Source organism: Daucus carota, chromosome 3 (assembly GCF_001625215.2).
Source record: "Daucus carota subsp. sativus chromosome 3, DH1 v3.0, whole genome shotgun sequence".
Lineage (NCBI taxonomy): Eukaryota > Viridiplantae > Streptophyta > Magnoliopsida > Apiales > Apiaceae > Daucus > Daucus carota.
Genome location: NC_030383.2, coordinates 10,528,110 through 10,551,357, shown reverse-complemented (window position 1 = coordinate 10,551,357; position 23,248 = coordinate 10,528,110). Strand labels below are relative to the sequence as shown.

The 23,248-nt window shown below is 35.4% G+C and overlaps 3 protein-coding genes across 3 annotated transcripts; 2 read left to right on the top strand and 1 right to left on the bottom strand.

The window, feature by feature from the left end:
* The first annotated feature begins 2,614 nt into the window (after positions 1 to 2,614).
* Positions 2,615 to 4,555, top strand: LOC108211933 (cinnamoyl-CoA reductase 1). Its single transcript, XM_017383652.2, has 5 exons — positions 2,615 to 2,814; positions 2,899 to 3,053; positions 3,153 to 3,335; positions 3,415 to 3,767; positions 4,167 to 4,555. The coding sequence occupies exons 1-5, from the start codon at positions 2,694 to 2,696 to the stop codon at positions 4,327 to 4,329; spliced, it is 975 nt and encodes a 324-aa protein (XP_017239141.1). The 5' UTR covers positions 2,615 to 2,693; the 3' UTR covers positions 4,330 to 4,555.
* A 1,886-nt stretch (positions 4,556 to 6,441) lies between these two features.
* On the top strand, positions 6,442 to 7,092 carry LOC135151368 (uncharacterized). Its single transcript, XM_064089780.1, has one exon. The coding sequence runs from the start codon at positions 6,442 to 6,444 to the stop codon at positions 7,090 to 7,092; it is 651 nt and encodes a 216-aa protein (XP_063945850.1).
* Positions 7,093 to 20,498: 13,406 nt separating this feature from the next.
* LOC108211420 (cinnamoyl-CoA reductase 1) lies at positions 20,499 to 22,414 on the bottom strand. The gene is made up of 5 exons (XM_017383018.2): positions 22,181 to 22,414; positions 21,948 to 22,099; positions 21,437 to 21,622; positions 20,970 to 21,322; positions 20,499 to 20,843 (listed from the first exon to the last, which is right to left on the bottom strand). The coding sequence occupies exons 1-5, from the start codon at positions 22,299 to 22,301 to the stop codon at positions 20,675 to 20,677; spliced, it is 981 nt and encodes a 326-aa protein (XP_017238507.1). The 5' UTR covers positions 22,302 to 22,414; the 3' UTR covers positions 20,499 to 20,674.
* Between the last annotated feature and the right edge of the window lie 834 nt (positions 22,415 to 23,248).

Here is a 23,248-nt window from a genome sequence, read left to right as displayed (position 1 = left end):
AAATCTTGACACATGAAATTGATTTTTGTTATTTTAACTTTAAAGGCTAATTCGGTATGTATATATCAGTTCTGTATTTTCAATCATAACTATTATACAAATTTTTTCTCATTCTAATGATGATTTTATTTGATATTTCACTTATAAGTTATAGCTAGAAAGAAATTCAGTCAAACATATTTCTTCTCTGAATCTGATTAATCATATCTATTCATAATTGAAGTTTTAATTACTAAATACATATTATCATATCTATGTATACGTACATGATAAGATGCTAATCAATATCCAATTGTAGTGCTCAATCTAGACGAAATGCAGATGATTTTGATGTCAATATGATTAGCTCAAAGACGTTCATGTTAAAACGTTTTGGATGTCTAAGCAAACTTGAATTCATGAATTAAAATAAACTGAAACTATCAATTTTTTCAACTTTGAGAGTTTGTGTTTCAGTTCTCTTTTCAAATAAATAAAATAATTTATGAATTAATTGAAAATTGACGGTAATTATGTTTCCTAATATAAAATATCAAATATTCTTTTGTTCACACGACACATACATATTATATGTATGATATTAAAACACAAATGACAAGCTAGCGTAGTGGTAGAAATGAAGTGGATGTTACTGGATGCACTCAAGTTCGACGAAATGCAGATGATTTTGATGTCAATATGATTAGCTCAAAGACGTTCATGTTAAAACGTTTTGGATGTCTAAGCAAACTTGAATTCATGAATTAAAATAAATTGAAACTATCAATTTTTTCAACTTTGAGAGTTTGTGTTTCAGTTCTCTTTTCAAATAAATAAAATAATTTATGAATTAATTGAAAATTGACGGTAATTATGTTTCCTAATATAAAATATAAAATATTCTTTTGTTCACACGACACATACATATTATATGTATGATATTAAAACACAAATGACAAGCTAGCGTAGTGGTAGAAATGAAGTGGATGTTACCGGATGCACTCAAGTTCGACGAAATGCAGATGATTTTGATGTCAATATGATTAGCTCAAAGACGTTCATGTTAAAACGTTTTGGATGTCTAAGCAAACTTGAATTCATGAATTAAAATAAATTTAAATAACTTACTTAAGTGCTATCAATTTTTTCAACTTTGAGAGTTTGTGTTTCAGTTCTCTTTTCAAATAAATAAAATAATCTATGAATTAATTGAAAATTGACGGTAATTAAGTTTCCTAATATAAAATATCAAATATTCTTTTGTTCACACGACACATACATATTATATGTATGATATTAAAATACAAATGACAAGCTAGCGTAGTGGTAGAAATGAAGTGGATGTTACTGGATGCACTCAAGTTCAATTCTGTAAAACTATAATTTTTTAAACAAATTTTAGACAAAAGGATAAATCAGTCTTTTCACACGAATAAAAAGTCTCATAAATTTATTTGCTCACATGCTCCATGTTGGGCTATTATTTTTTTTTTTTTTACAAAATGCAAATTCGTTCCATTAAACTAAAACAAGTCTAGTCGGGACAAATCCCCAACTGACAATGCAATCAGGTTGATAAACAATAAAACGAGCTAAACAAATAGCCGCATTGTTTCCAGACTGCTTAACACACTGAATCCAAGGATTCTTGAAACTGAAAATGAATACAAAGGCTTTTCGAGTAATCCAGCCTACATCAATCCCGAAAATGGCAGCTTCACAATTGACCTTCACAATAGTTCCATGGCTGTTGCGGTGTTCAAGCGACTCAGTTGTAAAAACTAAGTAATGAGGAACCAGAGTCCTCGAATAATGAACAACTATAATTTGTGAAAGGTGAGCACATGCGATCGCCACCGTTCCAAGCATACCCCAGCTATCTACATGCCGGGAGCCAGCTATAGACATGCCGAAAGTATTAATGATGCGATAAGCCAGATCTCCCAAAACTCCCTCCCAATCATTCTTATTGATAACATAAAAAGACATAACAACCACAAATATAACAACGCAGAATCACCCAAAAATTGGGTACTAAATCAATACACGCCAAAAGACGAGACGGGAAAACACAATCGGACCTTTGATTTCAAAAGATCTGATTTATTCAGAAAACAATCAAGCCCAAGCTCAAATCCGAAACAGATGCGAGAATAAAACTCAATTGGAATCTTCGAGGTTTAAGCAACACTCGATTTTATTGAAAAACAAAAAACTGGTAAATAGTGAAAAAGATGGGAGAGCGAAAATGATTTGGTGGATGAAGAGGATGAAAGTGAAGAATGGAGAAGTGACGGCTAGTTTTGGGAGTCGACTCTCAAAACTCTAATTTGAGAGACATTCTTAGAAATTTTAGTTTTATGTTGGGAGAATAGATATTAAATTTGACAAAAGTCAGAAACCCGGACAGTGTAACGAACAATTCCGAATACCGCTGAGAATTAAGCTGCCGTTCAAAATAATAATACATAGTCTCATGTGCACCTAAAGAAATTAAAAACCATTTCTTCTTATTATATACTACTTGTTTACATGCCTAGCCTGTAAAACCCTTTCAATTTACCGGTGGTTGGTGATGAATAGTAAAAATAATTTGTATTATATATAGGCGGCTTAACAGGTACAGAGCATACAAGTTTTTAAATACTCTCGGGCAAGAATATTATTATAAGCTTTTCTTACGTAACTGTGTAAACTCATCAGATCAAGCAAGCATGCATTTGGTTTGTGATCAAGTGGTTTGTGTTACAGGAGCCGGAGGATTCATTGCTTCATGGCTCGTCAAGTTACTCCTTGAGAAAGGTTACACTGTTAGAGGAACTGTCAGAAATCCAGGTACAACGCGTAAAATTCAATTCATAATTTATGAATGTAAAGTTTAAACTTGTCATATTTAATGGTGTGTCAATTCATATGTAGATGATCCGAGAAATGATCACTTGATGGAGCTTGAAGGAGCCAAGGAGAGATTGAGATTGTACAAAGCTGAGCTGCTCGATTACAATAGTTTATTTGAAGCCATTAATGGATGCGATGGTGTATTTCATACCGCATCGCCAGTATCGGATGATCCAGTAAGTGTGACAAATACTATTGGACCCATATTCTTGTTGATTCCGTTAGTGCAATTATGTTGTAAGCTCGATTAATAATTTTATTGCGACTTTTTGAAGGCATTGACGGAATCGGCTGTTACCGGAAGCAAGAACGTGATAATTGCAGCCGCGGAAGCTGAAGTCGGACGGGTGGTGTTCACGTCATCAATAGGGGCGGTATACATGGACCCTAATACAAGCCCCGACGAGATCGTTTATGAAACTCGTTGGAGTGATCTCGATTTTTGCAAGAAGACTAAGGTACATTTACTTTTGCTTTATTCAAATCAATCTACATAGCTTGCATTAGTCCAAAACTTAACGATAATTTAAATTGCAGAACTGGTATTGCTATGGAAAAGTATTGGCAGAACGAGCTGCGTGGGAAGAGTCCAAAAAAAGAGGGGTGGATATGGTGGTAATCAACCCGGTGTTAGTGATCGGGCCATTGTTGCAGCCTACTATCAACGCTAGCACGGTTCATATCCTCAAATACCTCAATGGCGCTGTCAAGACTTATGCCAACTCGGTCCAGGCTTATGTCCATGTTAATGATGTCGCGGCTGCACACGTTCTTCTCTTTGAGAATCCCTCAGCAGCAGGAAGATATATCTGTTCTGAAAGCTCGCTTCATCGCGGTGAGGTGGTGGAAATTTTGGCCAAGTTTTTTCCTGAATACCCCGTGCCTACCAAGTAAGTAATTAGTTTAATACTGCAACTTTCTATTTATAAATTTCCACCTATTTCTTAACGTTTCCTTAAAACAGTACTATATATGTTTTCCGTCTTAGGTTCCCATCTACATTTCTCATCTTTATCATCTTTTCTTTATGTTTCTTCATTTTTCCTTAAAACTCTGGCCCATCAGGCAGATCAAAGATTCAATTTTGAAGGGCATGAAACAAATTTTCAGAAAACATCTATATATATTAAAATTGTGTGATAGTACTTTTATAATTTTGCAAAATTTAGAATGATGAAAAAATATTTTAATAAAAAATTAGGAGGGACACGTGTCTCTTTATAATTATACAAGCTCTTACAACTGAAAGTATATATGACAAGTTAACGGTTATGTTTTTATAAATGCAGATGTTCTGATGAAATTAAGCCTAGAGCAAAGGCATTAACGTTTTCAAACCAGAAGCTGAAGGACATGGGACTTGACTTCGTGCCCGTGAAGCAATGCCTATATGAAACTGTCAAGAGCCTGCAGGAGAAGGGTCAGCTCCCGGTTCACGATCAGGAAATATAAGACGATGTTTGATAATGAGCTAGCTAGGTTCATACAGGGAGAAACATCCCCTTCACTTAACTAGATAAGCCTCTATGTTCCTGTCAAAGAAATAAGGAAGAATCTAAGTACGTGTAATTTACTTTATATATGATGCAAAGTATATGTGATGTAAGCATCAATATGATATCAAAAATTTGTATTTATTATTTTTTATTATTTAATTACGGTCCCAAACTTAAATATACATTACACCTAGCGTTTTCATATTGAATGGCATCCAAAATGACCACGCGCCAAATATGAAAGCGAATAAATCAGCGTACATATGGAGTGGCTGCACAGCCACACAGCGGGAGAATCTATAATGACTGATATCTATATAAAAATAAGGGTTTTATATCAAATTGGCCACCTATTTCATCAAAAAATCTCACTTTACCCACCCAAAAAATTTCGGACTCATTTAAGCCACTATAAACCAAATATATATCATTTTACCCACTTCATTATTCATACCATTTTACTTAATTATTTATAAAAAATTAACCGTTTATTTTTTTACTACAAAACCACTTCGAGTACTTTCATAATAGTCCCTAGTATTTATTAAAATAATTTGGGAATTTCTAAAGCAACATAGCCATGTTGTTAAAAAAAAATATAGTTATAGGTATAGTTATATGATCATTCTAGCTATGTTGCTTTAGAAATTCCCAAATTATTTTGATAAATATTAGGGACTATTATCAAAGTACTCGAAGTGGTTTTGTAGTAAAAAAACAAACGGTTGATTTTTTATAAATGTTTAAGTAAAGAGCTATGAATAGTGATGATATATATTTTGTTTATAGTGGCTTACATGAGTCCGAAAATTTTTGGGTGGGTCACGTGAGATTTTTTGACGAAATGGATGGCCAGTTTGATATAAAACCCATAAAAATAATAATAGGACCGAGCATTAGGTGATTCGGTAAACGATCTTATTTATATTTCGGTCATCGAAAGATTCGACACAGCGGGTTGAATCAAAACTGAAGTGAAAACTGCCGATACATCTAGAAACTCCACATGGTAGAAAAATTAATAAGACATGTGAGTAAAGTGTATTCCAATGTACATAGACTTTAAATTACTTCAAAAATGACTGCAGAAACTTAATACTTACGGAGTAGTAGTTCTCTTCTGACGGTTCATGTACGAGTAGTTGGCAGACTTTCTTGACTAGCATTTCTCTTGATGCATACACTTTGTGTAAGCAAACATTGCACCTGGTGCCCTTTATTTATCAATGTATTTGGGGTGCAGATTATATACTATGCAATATAACATGATCTGTAAAACAAAGGAAGAGACACGCACGTAATCAGTAAAATGAGTGATGACGTCCTTGTAAGTGAATATAAGTGAATATATGATAAGTATCAATTGATATGTAAAGTAAATATATAAAATATAAGTATGAACGATTTGAAATTACAGGTAAGATATATAGTTAATGCATGTCTTGCTGTAAAGCATGAACTACATAAAACTAGATGCTATAAATGCTCTAAACATGTGCACTCAGAGTTATTATTTTAACATTATTTCCAAATATATGTTGAGATATGAATTTATCTTATAATGATAGGTTGTACGAGTCGAGTGTTATCGTTATCAAAAGTTACTTACCCATCATATTAAGTGTTGGAATAATCTTAAATTCAATTGTTATAATTTATTTACTTTAGGTAGTTTATTTGAATAAAGCAGCTATAAGAGTTCTATATGATGCAGTAAGTCTAAGACTTAAGAAGTTAAGTGTTTTTAGGAGTTTACTGAAATAAGGAGACGTGGAATATGAGATAGATTACTCCTATTTCCTAGTCCTCAGGGAGTAGTAAGTTTATTTTAGCGGTTATATATATCTTGGCATGTATGAGTTCTGAGTACACCACCAGAACCAAAGCTTTCATTGAGTTTCAATATATAAGAATGAGTTTGTTCAATTCATCTGTTCACGTGTACTTATATATGCATCCTTAGTTTTATATTCTACACTTGGTATCAGAGCCAGGTTATCTAGGGCTTGTGAGTTGATTTTTTTTATACATACACCTATATATATTAAGTATTTAGCTTTCATATTCAATGGCATCAAACAACCTCTCCATCTCTATTCCATCGTTCAAAGGAGATCACTATAATTCATGGGCTATCAAAATGAAATCATATTTGAAAGCTATGAGTTTGTGGGAAACAATTGAAAGTGATGTTGAATTAACCCTTCTTCCACAAAATCCAACACCGGCCCAAATCAAAAAACGTGACGAAGAAGCGGCAAGAGAAGCAAAGGCACTCTCATGTATTCATTCAGCGGTGTCGGATGGAATCTTCACAAGTATCATGACTTGCGAGTCACCAAAAGAGGCATGGAGCACGCTAAAGGAAGAGTTTGAAGGAAATGCTAAAACAAAGTTGATGCAAGTTTTGAATCTCAAACGAGAATTCGAGATGCAGCGGATGAAAGGGAACGAAACTATTAAGGAATATGTGAGTAAACTTATGAGCATTGTTAATCAAATAAGGTTGTTTGGTGAAACATTTGCTAATGAGAGGGTTGTTGATAAAATTCTGGTGAGTGTTCCTGAAAAATATGAGTCTAAAATATCCTCACTTGAAGATTCCAAAGATTTATCCAAAATAACCCTAATGGAGTTGGTCAATGCCTTGAGCGCCGTTGATCAAAGGAGATCAATGAGGGAGGAAGAAAAAGGAGGAAAGAATGAGGGATCCTATTAGCAAAAACTTCATTCTCCAAAGGCACAGGCAACAAAATTCAGTGCAACCACTGTCAAAAGCTCGGTCATGAAGAAAATGATTGTTGGCACAAAGGAAAGCCACAATGCTTCAATTGCAAAAGATATGGGCATCTGGCAAAGAATTGTAGGTTCCAAAACAATGAAGAAGTCATGGCACAATTGGTTGAGGCAGAACCTCTTCTTTAGAATTATGGTGATTATGTGCACCATGGAGAGAAGTGCTCTAAAGTGGTTATTTTGTTTTTGATGAGATGTGCATCAAAAATGATGGTGGTGAGAAGTGCATCACAGATGAAGAGAAGTGCTTATTAAATTTAAGATTAAGGGGGTGATTGTTGGAATAATCTTAAATTCAATTGTTATAATTTATTTACTTTAGGTAGTTTATTTGAATAAAGCAGCTATAAGAGTTCTATATGATGCAGTAAGTCTAAGACTTAAGAACTTAAGTGTTTTTAGGAGTTTACTGAAATAAGGAGACGTGGAATATGAGATAGATTACTCCTATTTCCTAGTCCTCAGGGAGTAGTAAGTTTATTTTAGCGGTTATATATATCTTGGCATGTATGAGTTCTGAGTACACCACCAGAACCAAAGCTTTCATTGAGTTTCAATATATAAGAATGAGTTTGTTCAATTCATCTGTTCACGTGTACTTATATATGCATCCTTAGTTTTATATTCTACATTAAGTATTAGTAACAAAAGTTCTATTTCTTAAAACCACAATTAGGATCTATTGGCGATGAAAGTGGAGTTACAGAGATCATAGTATAGATCAGAATATAGTAGCAAATAATATGATCATAACAGTTAAAAGTGAAGTGTGTAATCGATAATACAAATGGATGTCCAATGTCAAAAGCGATGAAGTCTAGGACTGACGTTGAAGGTCATGATATGATGATTCATAGACATAACCAATTATACTCTGGATATATAAGACTTACGAGGGAAATTCATCCTGGAGTCTATATGCAAATCAAAGAGAGCTTTAGATGGAAAGCGATGCGCGCAATAGCTAGCTGGAGCCGCAACACAATCTTGAAAAGTTTTTTCCGAGTCATTCTTAGTGGTCTAGCAGACCAGCACTAAGAGCATCTCCAACGGTACTCCTAAATCATTCCCTAAACAATAATATATGTTAGGTCCCGATACGATTGTAGAAGGGGGGGTTGAATACAATCGTCACAAAATTCGCGCGGAATAAATCTGATTTAAATAAAACAGGATAATCAGATTTTAATTAATTAAATAAACAAGGTTCAAGTAAAAAGTTATTTAAACTTGAAAGTCGTTATTAAATTAATTAAGGTTCAGTTTTAATGTCCACTAAATATTTTAGAATAAATTTGACAGGAAGTATTCTAATTTAGGGATTAAAACAACCGAATGATCAAAGCACAGGAAACTGTGGATTTAACGAATAGCAAGTTACAAACAACTTGAAAGTTTACAAGGCAATGAACAAGAAGAAATGAAGAGGTTATGGCCATATTTATAGGCAAACCAATGAACTAGTATGACAAACCTTGGTATGACAATGCTACAAAGTGCTATGACAATTACATGGATCAGTATGACAATCTGAGCTAATGTCATGCTATAATTGAATCGGTATGACAATCAGAAGCATTGTCATACCATACAAATTTCGGTATGACAAACTGGTATGACATGTGACTTGGACGCTAAGTATGAAGCGGTATGACAATGCAGAGGAATGTCATACTACTTGACTTTGGTATGACAAACCATGGGAAGGTATGACAATCTAACACATTGTCATGCTACAAATGGTAAGGTATGACAATCTAAAGGATTGTCATACCATAAAACCATTGGTATGACATACACTGACCTTGGCCACCAAGTTAGAAGTGGTATGACAATCAATTAGATTGTCATGCCTTCTGAACTCGGTATGACAATCTAAAGGATTGTCATGCCTTGAACAGTCGGTATGACAATCTATTGAATTGTCATGCCTTCTGATCTTGGTATGACAATCTTTGATTGTCATGCCTGGATCAGTCGGTATGACAATCAAATTGATTGTCACGCCAACTGCCAGAACGCACAGGTAAGGGTGCGGTATGACAATCTAATTGATTGTCATGCCGTGCCCAAAAACAATAAAACAATAGATTTTCTTTATATAATTAATTCAATAATTATTCACTTAATTATATTAATTATATAAATTCATAAATTAAATTAATTCAAATGTGAATCAATTTAATAAATAAATTATATAACTCATATAATTATTTTGAGATGTGAATTAATTAATTAATTAATTATATAGTGCATTTTCTTCAGCAGCAGGTCTTCTGACTTCCTTTTAGCCTTCTTTCTTTTGCTTTCTTTTTGTAAATTAATTCTAAATCAATTAACTTATTAATAAACTTAATTATCAAATTAATTCAAATTGAATTAATTTAACAACTAAATAAATTAATAGAGATTAATTATTTAACAAAGAATTAATTAAAAAGTGTATATCCCAGAAAGCAAATGTCTTGAGCCTTCGTCTTGATCATCACTCGGCTTGAACGACCACCTTCCTTTGATGTTAAATATTCAATATAAATAGCTGACACACAAATGTACTGTCTGGTTCATCTGTGCCTAACTAAATTGAATATTCTCCATCAATTAAACATTTGAGCTGTGGTCGGGTCTTCGAATCTTCGTCTTCTAGTTCAACTTCATTTCAGTACACATATGGAATCTCTGATGAAATAAATACTTGAATCTTCGTACCTTCTGAACTCCTTGAACTGCTACACAATTTATTTAGCACTGATCATATGAAATGAACTTCTTCCAGTGGCTTGTAGCAGATATCTTGGAATTCTTCTGACATTCTGATTCTTGTATCCACTTTACTTTCTTGATCTGATTCCAACTAAACTATCTACTATCATAACTTATCAGAGACTAATCCAGGTTGAGTTACAAGTTGAGTTACAAGTAGAGAGGTTATCAGACACAAGTTGAGTTATCACTGGTTGTACAAATAGGCTTGGACATGTACCTTGCAATAAGGCCTTTCAATCTCCCCCTATTTGTTTGTTAAACACTAACACACAAATTCAGATGAGGATAACTCAACTAACAACAACTAACAACTTTCTATGACTCAATAAACATTAATACCAACTCAACCATTTAGGAAACAATCCCAATTGATAAGAGAAACATAAAACATTAAAATGTACATAGTAGATGGTTTCTGGTAATACATATAACATTGTACCAGTCTTCATTTTTCTTCAGACAGCTACTTCTTCTGAAATGCCTTTCAATCACTTAAGACCTTTTAAATCTCCCCAGAGGCCTTGCAATCTCCTTCCAAGATATAACATGTAATTCTCCCTCTCCCTCATAGGTTCCTCCTTAGATGATAGATTAGAACATGAATATTCTCCACCTAAGTGAGGCATAAAATATTCTCCCCTTAAGATCATGGATCATAGAATATTCTCCCCCTCAGAGTTCCTCAGAGTTCTGTCAATATTTCTCCCCCTTAGTTGAGGAATCCTCAATTGTTATCAATAATGATACCAACTGATTAGATAAGACATTGAATGACAGAATCCATTATGAAGAAGACAGGGCTTCGTAGAAGGTGCATTCAGTAGAAAAGTAACCATAGTAAGCATCCACTTAGATAAAACATTTTAGATACCAATTTTGAACAATAAGGTTTAAATGTGGTAAACAGTGGGTGTCTCACTAAAACATTCTGCAGGTGTATCACTCGACACTCAAAATATCTCTCAGTTTATGGGTAAGGGTGTCACTCACAAGTTCTGTAAGTGTTTCACTCCACACAAATCCTGAGCTTCCATAGATGGTGTGATGTACCTGCAATTAAGATCACCTTAGCCTCCTCATGGAAGGTCATTGGTGGTGCAATGGGAGTTCGTAATTCCCAGTCCTCGTAGACTCGTCGGATAAATCCAAGTCATAGTCCACAAGTTGCCTACTACTTTCAGAGAGTAGTAAATCCTTTAAAAGATCCAGAGTTTGATTCTGGGAGGGTAGACAATAGGCCTTTTAATGGCATAAAACCTATGTTTCCCTCAGATACCTGTTACGGCACATGATCCTTAGAAGAATCCTCTACCAGAGTAGATTGCCTTTCACCTACAAGGGTGAAAGATCCCTTAGGGGATCCGGAAATGTTCCTTCCGGGAGGGTAGACAAGGACGTTTCAGATGGCAACGTGTCCAAGTTTCCCTCGGATGCCTATGAAGGCACTTGGTTCAATAAAGAACCAGCAATTCCAATGTCTATCCCTGATATGGACGACAAAGTTATTGCAACCGTCAATTACTTGAATATTTACCAACCACAAAAATATTCACAATATTAGTATTCACGACATAGATACCAATAAGAAATACTTTACAAGCATGCAACAAAATTAAAATAGAAATAAACATAAAAACTATTTACAAGAGCTCATGTCATGTTTAACATTCCAAGTCCACAAACCAATCTTGAGAAAGTGGATTCATCAAGTGGTTTAGTGATGATGTCAGCAATCTGATTAGCTGATGGTACAAAAAGTAGCACCACAGTTCCATTCATGACAAGTTCTCCAATAAAATGATACCTTATGTCAATGTGCTTTGTTCTAGAATGTTGTACAGGATTGTTGGAAATGGCTATCGCACATGTATTAACACAAAATATAGGAATTTTGTTTAATACAAGTCCATAGTCATTAAGTTGATTCCTAATCCACAAGATCTGAGCACAACACCTACCCGCCGCAATATATTCTGCTTCGGCTGCCGAGGTAGATACTGAGTGTTGTTTCTTGCTGTACTAGGAAAGCAACCGTCATTCTAGAAACTGACAGCTTCTAGAAGTGCTTTTCCTGTCTATCCTGCATCCTGCATAATCAGAATCTGTATAGCCTGTTAGGTCAAAACCAGTATTCTTAGGGTACCAGATACCTAAAATAGGTGCACCCTTAAGATATCTAAAAATTCTTTTAAAAGCTATAAGATGTGACTCTTTAGGATCACTTTAGAACCTTGCACATAAATATGTTACAAACATTATATCAGGTCTACTTGCAGTGAGATAGAGTAATGAGCCGATCATACCTCTAAAGCTTGAAATATCAACTTTTTTTTACCAGATATGTCCTGGTCAAGCTTAGTGGGAGTGGCCATGGGTGTCTTTGCCGGTGAAGAGTCTTCTAGAAGAGCTCTGACATATTTTGATTGGCAAATGAAGATCCCATCGTCTTTCGGACTTACTTGAAGACCAAGAAAGAATGACAGTTCACCCATCATACTCATCTCATAGTTACTCTGCATTAACTTAGCGAATCTCTTGCACAAGTTATCGTTAGTAGAACCAAATATAATATCATCAACATATACTTGAACAAATATCATATTATTTTCATGCAATTTGTAAAAGAGAGTTTTGTCTATGACACCTCTAGTGAAACCATTTTTAAGTAAAAATTCAGAGAGAGTGTCATATCAGCTTCGTGGTAACTGCTTGAGTCCATAAAAAGGTTTAAACAAGAAGTATACAAAATCAGCAAACTCTGGATTTTCAAAGCCAGGGGGCTGTTCAATATAAACTTCCTCTTCAAGCTTTCCATTCAGAAATGCAGTTTTCACATCCAATTCATAAACTTTGAAGTTGGAGTGTGCAACAAATGCAAGAAAAATTCTGATGGCCTCAAGACGTGCAACTGGAGCGTAGGTTTCATCATAATCAATTCCCTCTTCCCGGGAGTAACCTTTAGCAACCAGTATGGCTTTGTTTCGTACAACAATGCCATCACCATCAAGCTTATTACGGTAGACCCGTCAAGTTCCAATAACAGATTTATTTTGAAGTCTTGGAACCAGGGCCCAGACATCTTGTCTCTCGAATTGATTAAGTTCTTCTTGCATGGAAAGAACCCAATCCGGATCGGCTAATGCATCTTCAATTTTCTTCGGTTCTTCTTGAGATAGAATACCCGAATATAGACATTCATCATGAGTTGCACTCTTAGTCCGAACACCAACATCTGGATCACCAAAGATTAGATCAAAGAGATGATCTCTACTCAAGATCCTCTCCCTTGGAAGATTTGATCTTGATGATATGCCAGTACTATTATTGTGATGTTGTGTTTGACCAGTTGATCCACCATCTCCCCCTAAGTTGCTGCCAGGTTGACTAGATGATCCACCACTGGTACTAGTAGAGGCTTCATTGTTTCCATTGTCTCCTCCACCATTACCTGGATCATAATCACCATTGTTAGTCTCATTACCTGTTGCAGCATCAGGTTATTCATCGTCATCATCCGAGCCTGAGTTCAAATAATCATCAAACTTTACTGACTCAGATGGATCTTCAATTTGGATACTTGGGAGTCTAGTGTCGTCAAAAGTAACATTGACACTTTCCTTGACTTGTAATTGATCAATGATAAACACCTTATATGCTCGAAGAGAATAACCAACAAAAAAATTGCTTTAAGTGCTTTGGGTTCAAAATTGCCACGATGTACATTTCCATCCTTAAGCACAAAGCATTTAGCTCAAATACATGAAAGTACTTGACCATTGGTTTCTTTACGTTCATACGCACATATGGAGTTTTCATGTGTTCCTTGTTGATCAGAGTTCGATTCTGGGTGTAACAAGAAGTATTCACAGCTTCAGCTCAAAAGTAGATGGGCAACCTTGATTCTCTTAGCATAGATCTTGTAGCTTCAATCAAGGTACGATTCTTCCTTTCTACTACTCCATCCTGTTGCGGAGTCCTTGGCGCTGAATATTGTCTTGTTATGCCATTGTCGGAGCAAAATCTGTTGAGAGTTTCATTCTTAAACTCTGTTCCATTATCGAACCTTATTGCTCTGACATAAAGTTTATCATTCGAATCCAACTCGATCTCCTTGATGAGATCAATTACCAATTGCGGAGTTTCATCCTTAGAATGTAGGAATAAAACCCATGTGAACTTAGAGAAGTCATCAGCAATCACCAAGGCATATCTCTTTCTTGATAAAGACATCACATTGACTAGACCAAATAAATCCATATGTAATAGTTGCAGTGGTTCAGTAATGTTACTGGTGTCTGTGCCGTTGTATGATGCTATATTAGCCTTCCCTTTCTGACATGCCTCACAAAGTCCTTGTTGAGTGAATTCCAAAGGAGGCAGACCTCTCACCAAATCCCTCTTGACCAAAGGGTTTACAATTTTAAAAACAAGGTGAGACAGCTTCTTATGCCATAGCCAACTATCTTCAGGTGAAGCCTTTGAATAGAAACAATTATCTTCATCATTGGTTCCTGAATTGAGATCAGCTACGTATAAGTTAGCTTTTCTTACTCCACAAAGAGCAAGACGGTCATCTTTAGTGTGAGATATCAAACACTTCTCCTTGACAAAGTTTACTTGGAATCCCTTGTCACAGAAGATTGTGCTTGAGTCCTTCAACCAAAGAAACTTTTTCAATGATAACATTTCCAGCAAGTAAATTGCCATATCCCGTAGTACGACCTTTGCTGTTATCTCCAAAGGTGACAATTGGGCCAGCTCTCTCAATCACATTTGATAGCAGGGCTCTATCACCGGTCATATATCTAGAAGATCCACTATCGAGGATCCATACAACCTTTTCAACCTTGTTTGGCTCCCTGCACATATCAAACGAATTAAACCATCTTCGGAACCCAAACTTGGTTGGGCCCGGCATACTTAAAGAATTGACCTTTGTCAGCTTTGACAATAGATCCTGTTCGAATAACATTAGCATCCACCTTGACTGTACTTACTTTCCTACAAACAGCCTTGAACACTTTAGGTTTAGGCTTAGGAACATAAGTATCCTTCTTGATAGGAGAAGGACCAGCAGTCTTGGTTTTTGCAAAATTACTATTCATGTGCTTTCTAGGTGTTGTGTTTTCTTTGTTAGCATGCATACTTTTGAAATAAGCAGACATTACATTAAACGCACACAACATGCAATTATCAACACCACAGGGTTTATGGCACATATCAACTAAAGGAATAGTAGGCATGTTATTCAGAACAACAGGGGGTTTAACAGTTTCTACATTAACATTTTCAGAAGTTCTAGTGTGATTAGTAGAAGAGCATGTATTGTTATCATTCCTGCATCTAACAAACTTATTAGGCTTGTTAAAGTTATTCTTTAAGCCATTGGCACCTATGCCAGCTTTGGGCGAACTAAATGTGCCCTCAACTTGCATTGGCTCTACAGATGCCAAAATCTCCCTCTCATTCTCAATATCCTCTAAATTCATTTCATATTGAATAATCACGGGCATATCAAGTAATGGTTCTGCGACAGGGGTTTTGAATAAAGGTTTGGGAGCATCCTTTAAAACATGTGGGATACCCCTGTCTTCAGCACTCTTAACAAAAGGAGTTATATTACTAGCCTTACCTACCGACTTGTTGTAATCGAAACCTATACCAACTTTCCTTTTAATCACTTGTTGGTCCACTAGGTTCTTAACAATATTAGTCGACTCCTTATAAGCAAGGCACCTAACCTTTTCTTCAGCTAACTGCTCATTCAACTTTTTCTCCCTATATTCTAACACTTCGACTTTATTAGTCTGAGTCAATAACTGACTAGTTAGTTGTTCAATTTTAGGGGTGAGCACTAGTTTTTCTTTTAACTTTAACTCATGAACCTCCAGCTTTAAAGCTTTGTGTTCTAGAGTTAAAGCTTTCAGCTTATTAAGAGCATCATCACGTTCAAGTCCTAATTGCATAAAAAGTTTAGGGCAAGTAGGATCTACCGGAAATCCGCCAGTGCGATGTGGAGGTGTAGAAGGTTTCATGAAAGCCATTAGAGCAACATTCCCCCGCTCTTCCTCCTCATCACTATCTGTGTCATCCCAGCTTTTTCCTTTTGCCACATAGGACTTCCCTTGGCTGCTTTGGCCTTGATGCTTCTTTAGCAGAGCCTCATACTTCTGCTTTAGCTCGTCATAAGATTCTTTCTTCTTTGCCAGCTGATTGGGCTTCTTGCACTCCGATGCAAAGTGACCAGGCTCATCACAGTTGAAACATTTAAACTTGCTTCGATCAACCATCCCAGTCTTGTAAGCCCCTTTTGATGTTGTGGACGAAGATCCCCCTTTCTGAAATTTACTACCAGAAGATTTAAACTTGTAGGAGGGATTCTTCCTAAATCTCATGTTACCAAACTTCCTGGCAAACATAGCAAGAGATTCGTCCTCCAGCTGATCTAACTCTTCCATGGAGTAAAATTCATCATCTCCCGTACTTACTGAAGTATGTCCCATTTCCGGCACAACATACTCCTGGGAGCTTCTTGAAGGTACAACAACCTTCCTTTCTTTCACAAGAGGTGATTCTATTATGAGGGCGGTAGAATTGCTGACAGACGTAGACGTGTTGAGTGTCTTTCCCCATTTGTATCTCTGTTTAGTTTGAGCCTGTTCTAATTCATAGGTTTTCAGAACCCCATACAGCTGTTCTAGTGAGATCTCTGTCAAATCTCTGCTTTCTCTGATGGCGGTTATCCTATGCTCCAGATGCTCAGGGAGCGTCAGCAAAAACTTCAGGTTCACCTCTTTGTTGTTATAGTATTTTCCGTTCAGATTCAGATTATTTATCAAATTGTTGAATCTGATGAATACTTCAGAAATCCCTTCTCCGGGATTAGAACCAAATTGCTCGTATTGAGCCACAAGAATTTCCTTCTTGTTTTCCCGTACTTCCTCCGATCCTTCATTGATAATTTGCAGAGTGTCCCATATCTGCTTAGCACTTGTACAATTGACAACATTATTGTACATTACTGGATCCAATGATTCGATCAGAATGAGCTGTAGAGTTACATCTAGATTTATCAGCTCATTATCCTCATCCGAGAACTCAGCAGGTGTTTTCAGATAGGTTCTGTGAGGAATAGTAACTCCATCTTCAGTATGTTCCAGGATAATATTCATTGGGGGCGAAAGACCCTTCGTCAAAATATTTATGTATTTTTTATTCGCCGCCCGGAGGAACAAAAGCATGTGTCTCGTCCAGAGACCAAAGTTAGCCTTGTCAAAAGGTGGAATTTTAATGCTGCTAATTTTTGCGGTAGACATGGTAGAAGATTGGGTGTTTGAGTGTTTGGGAAAAGATTTGTATTTTGACAGAAAAAATAATTTTCAATCAAAAATAATTTTTGGAATAAAATTATCTCGAATTAAAAATTATTTGAAAAAAAAAAAAATTGAAAGAAAAATAATTTTCGATCAGAAATAATTTTTGGAATAAAATTATTTCGAATTAAAAATTATTTGGAAAAAGATTTAAAAGAAAAATAATTTTCGATCAGAAATAATTTTTGGGAAAAAATTATTTCGAATTAAAAAATATTTGGAAAAAGATTTTAAATAAAAATAATTTTCGATCAGAAATAATTTTTGAAATAAAATTATTTCGAATAAAAAATTATTTGAGAAAAGATTGGATTTTTGAAGGAAAAATAATTTTCGGTCCGAAATAATTTTTGGAATAAAATTATTTCGAATAAAAAATTATTTGAGAAAGGATTGGATTTTTGAAGGAAAAATAATTTTCGGTCAGAAATAATTTTTGGAATAAAATTATTTCGAATAAAAAATTATTTGGAATTTTTAGAAATTTTCAGAGTGAGTGTAGGATCTGATAAGGTAGATTAAATCAACCGCTCTGATGCCAATTGTTAGGTCCCGATACGATTGTAGAAGGGGGGGTTGAATACAATCGTCACAAAATTCGCGCGGAATAAATCTGATTTAAATAAAACAGGATAATCAGATTTTAATTAATTAAATAAACAAGGTTCAAGTAAAAAGTTATTTAAACTTGAAAGTCGTTATTAAATTAATTAAGGTTCAGTTTTAATGTCCACTAAATATTTTAGAATAAATTTGACAGGAAGTATTCTAATTTAGGGATTAAAACAACCGAATGATCAAAGCACAGGAAACTGTGGATTTAACGAATAGCAAGTTACAAACAACTTGAAAGTTTACAAGGCAATGAACAAGAAGAAATGAAGAGGTTATGGCCATATTTATAGGCAAACCAATGAACTAGTATGACAAACCTTGGTATGACAATGCTACAAAGTGCTATGACAATTACATGGATCAGTATGACAATCTGAGCTAATGTCATGCTATAATTGAATCGGTATGACAATCAGAAGCATTGTCATACCATACAAATTTCGGTATGACAAACTGGTATGACATGTGACTTGGACGCTAAGTATGAAGCGGTATGACAATGCAGAGGAATGTCATACTACTTGACTTTGGTATGACAAACCATGGGAAGGTATGACAATCTAACACATTGTCATGCTACAAATGGTAAGGTATGACAATCTAAAGGATTGTCATACCATAAAACCATTGGTATGACATACACTGACCTTGGCCACCAAGTTAGAAGTGGTATGACAATCAATTAGATTGTCATGCCTTCTGAACTCGGTATGACAATCTAAAGGATTGTCATGCCTTGAACGGTCGGTATGACAATCTATTGAATTGTCATGCCTTCTGATCTTGGTATGACAATCTTTGATTGTCATGCCTGGATCAGTCGGTATGACAATCAAATTGATTGTCACGCCAACTGCCAGAACGCACAGGTAAGGGTGCGGTATGACAATCTAATTGATTGTCATGCCGTGCCCAAAAACAATAAAACAATAGATTTTCTTTATATAATTAATTCAATAATTATTCACTTAATTATATTAATTATATAAATTCATAAATTAAATTAATTCAAATGTGAATCAATTTAATAAATAAATTATATAACTCATATAATTATTTTGAGATGTGAATTAATTAATTAAATAATTATATAGTGCATTTTCTTCAGCAGCAGGTCTTCTGACTTCCTTTTAGCCTTCTTTCTTTTGCTTTCTTTTTGTAAATTAATTCTAAATCAATTAACTTATTAATAAACTTAATTATCAAATTAATTCAAATTGAATTAATTTAACAACTAAATAAATTAATAGAGATTAATTATTTAACAAAGAATTAATTAAAAAGTGTATATCCCAGAAAGCAAATGTCTTGAGCCTTCGTCTTGATCATCACTCGGCTTGAACGACCACCTTCCTTTGATGTTAAATATTCAATATAAATAGCTGACACACAAATGTACTGTCTGGTTCATCTGTGCCTAACTAAATTGAATATTCTCCATCAATTAAACATTTGAGCTGTGGTCGGGTCTTCGAATCTTCGTCTTCTAGTTCAACTTCATTTCAGTACACATATGGAATCTCTGATGAAATAAATACTTGAATCTTCGTACCTTCTGAACTCCTTGAACTGCTACACAATTTATTTAGCACTGATCATATGAAATGAACTTCTTCCAGTGGCTTGTAGCAGATATCTTGGAATTCTTCTGACATTCTGATTCTTGTATCCACTTTACTTTCTTGATCTGATTCCAACTAAACTATCTACTATCATAACTTATCAGAGACTAATCCAGGTTGAGTTACAAGTTGAGTTACAAGTAGAGAGGTTATCAGACACAAGTTGAGTTATCACTGGTTGTACAAATAGGCTTGGACATGTACCTTGCAATAAGGCCTTTCAATATAAAATGTGGCTCCTAGTAAGTTAATACACCGGAAAATGTGAGAACTCCAATGCTACTTTTTATATTTGGCTCTTTATTCGCATTTTATATTTATTTTATATAAATGAGAGGAAAAAATTAACTAAAAGAGAGAGAAGATTGAAGGAAAAATAATATAATATTGAGTTAGGAGCTACTAGATGCTCTTTAAAAGAAAGGAGAGAGAGTAGGCTCCTAGATTTTTAAAGAGCATCTAGGAGCCCATTGGAGCACTAAATTTTGATTTGCTCTTAAATTTTAGACTTAGGAACTTGTTTAGAGAACTCCTTGGAGTTGCTCTAACAAGTTAGGATAGAATCTTGTCGATAGTTTAGATGCATGCACAGCTTTAGTCGTCTTGTAATAATGGATCTTCTTTGCCAAATTCACGGCCACAAAACGTTATTCTAGGTTGATCCACTTCGAAATTATCATTTTACGCGCATAACATGCAATTTATTTGACTTCTTTTGCAGTATTATTTCTCCTATTTTTGTGTTATGCAATTATATAGTTGTGTCTAATTCATTGGATATATTAGGTTAAATTTCTCACTGAATGAGTTTTCGGACTCTATGTGCTGATCAATTATGTAAAATTTTAGTTTAAAATCTTATTAAACAAAGTTTGACTTTTTGACTTCTTTTTGTACAAGTACAGTATATAAAAGTGTCTTAACTTCTAGTAACAAGTACATAGCTTTCAATCGCAACGCATATTAATCATATTCAAAAAACAATCTGTCGGAGATATCTATGATAATAAAGCATATATGTACTCCTAGAATTTACATTGAATATATGCAAGTTCAACGTAATGGATGATATATAGGTGGCCATAAAGAATGATTTTGGTGAGCTTTTTCAATAGATGGCTTGGCTACATCAGATATCATTTTGGTGGTTAAAAACAGGAAGGTGTCCCTTCCCCTGCAGACTCTTGACAGTTTCATATAGGCATTGCTTCACGGGTATGAAATCAAGTCCCATGCCCTTTAGCTTTTGGTTTGAAAATGATAGTGGCTTTGCTCTCGGCTTAACTTCACCAGAACATCTGCATTCATTCGAAAAAAAAAATTACAATTCATAGTTTTTTTTAAGAGCTCTAACAACTTTCCACAACAATGTACAGAGTTAGTAACTTTGATTATAAATGTAGGTAGATACTTGATCAACTTACTTGGTAGGAACCGCATATTCAGGGAAATATTTAGCCAAAATTTCAGCCATCTCGCCAAGATGAAGGGAGCTCTCGTAACAAATGTATCGCCCTTTTGCAGATGGAGTCTCAAAAAGAAAAACATGTGCAGATGCGACATCTCTGACATCGACAAAAGCCAGATTTGAGTTGCTATAGGTCTTGACAGCTCCAGTCAGGTATTCAAGGATATGAGCCGTGCTTGCATTAAGAGTTGGTTGCAATAAAGGGCCAATGACCAACACAGGGCTGATTGTCACTATGTCCAGCCCTCTCAGTTTCGACTCTTTCCATGCCAATCGTTCTGCCAAAACTTTTCCATAGAAATACCAGCTCTGTGTAATCATGTTTAAATTGAGGAGCAAGAGTCCATGAATCGGTGTAAGCAATGGTGTCCGAGTACTAACAAAATATAACTGATCATAACAGAATGAGTGACTAAAAGTTACCTCAGTGCTCTTGCAGAACTCAAGATCGCTCCAAAATGTTTCATCGATGAGCTCGTTGGGGCTTCTGTTAGGGTCCATGTATACGGCTCCTATTGATGAAGTTAAAACGACCCGCTTCACCTTGGCTTCTGCAGCAGCAACTATCACGTTCTTGCTTCCAATGACTGCCGTTTCCACCATACTCTCCTTTATTAATTCATTGATGTTAAAAGACTTGTAAAATTTGAAGTAATAAAATTATGCTAATTAATTTCTGTATATTGTAGGTCATTTATTATATTTTTGCTTCAAAAGATCAGTTAGTTTAAGCTCAAGTTGATCTCAGAGTTCTTCCTCTGTTTTCACTCTTTTGTAAATTAACAAACTTTGTACTGACATTCAAAACTAGATCAGAATGAAATTGAGTCCCTATCATGGATACGACATAAGTTGCCACATCTTGTGTAACAAACAAAACAGATTTCTAGATTCAATCGAAATAGTAGATAAGCGAGAGGACTTGTTAACATACTTCCTCAGAGACCGGTGATGCAATGTGAAAAACACCATCGCATCCATTAATGGCTTCAAACAAACTATTGTAATCAAGCAGCTCAGCTTTGTATAATGTCAATCTCTCCTTGGCTCCTTGAAGCTCCCACAGATGATCATTCTTGGGATCATCTAATTAAACACGGATTAATATTACACATAAGTATCATATGAAGCGCAGATGCAGGATTCGAAATAAAAATAAGTTCGTACCTGGATTTCTAACAGTTCCTCTAACAGTGTAACCTTTTTCCAAGAGTGACTTGACCACCCATGAAGCGATAAATCCGCCGGCGCCAGTAACACACACCACTTGATCACAAATTAAATGCATGATGCTTCTTTTCTGATAAGTTATGCAAAGAGGGTCAAGGGGATAGACTTTTTAGGCATGGACCTGTATCTTAACGGGAATGATTATATATAATGCAACTTGCAAGAATCTAAAGAACAGCTAACCAAATACAAACTACTAAAGTTTAAACAAATGCAGACCGAATAACTAATGTCAATATGCCATAATAAATTCTAGGTAATTATTGGTATCTTAGGATTGCCGAACGTTGTCGCCTGTCGGTCTACGTGTAACCTTAGTCTTAGTCTGTTTCTAAAAATTTTTGTCGTTTGATATGTCTTTCTAATATGTTTAATCAATGAGATTAAATATAATCATGAGTGATTTTGTTGGTTTGGTATTTATGAGTAGTACAATGAAATTTTTATATTCAATACTAATATGAAATTAATGATCAAAAATGTGTGGGTTGACAAATGTGATAGAAGCAAACAAGAAGAATATTTAGAAACGAAGGATTATATATTGTTAACTGAGGAATCTAGTGATAACAAGATTCGGGGAGGGTTGCTGGAACTTGTGGTGGACGATGACGACGGACGACGGAGTATGGGTGGTGATTTTGGTTTTGGCTGAGATCGTTTGGGGATTAGGGTTTTCTCACAAGATCGAAGGAGTATTCGCTCTTGCAAGGGTTGCGACCTCTCCCCAAACAATGTGCCTACGTACCCTATTTATAGGGATCAAGCCAGACGTAGTTCTTGGGGAACAAGTAACCTAATCAGAATAGGTTTCTCATTCCTTGGTTCCAGCGATGGGCCACCGCCTTAGATCAGACGGACGTGGGCTTCTGTAGCCCAGCCTCCTCCGAGGAGCATGGAACTAGGTGGGCTGACCAGCACTAGCCCACGTGGACCTCCTCAGATTCAGCTGTATGGGCTAGCCCTCCGTCCTCTCCTAGGGCGAGGCTGATGGTGGGCTTGGGC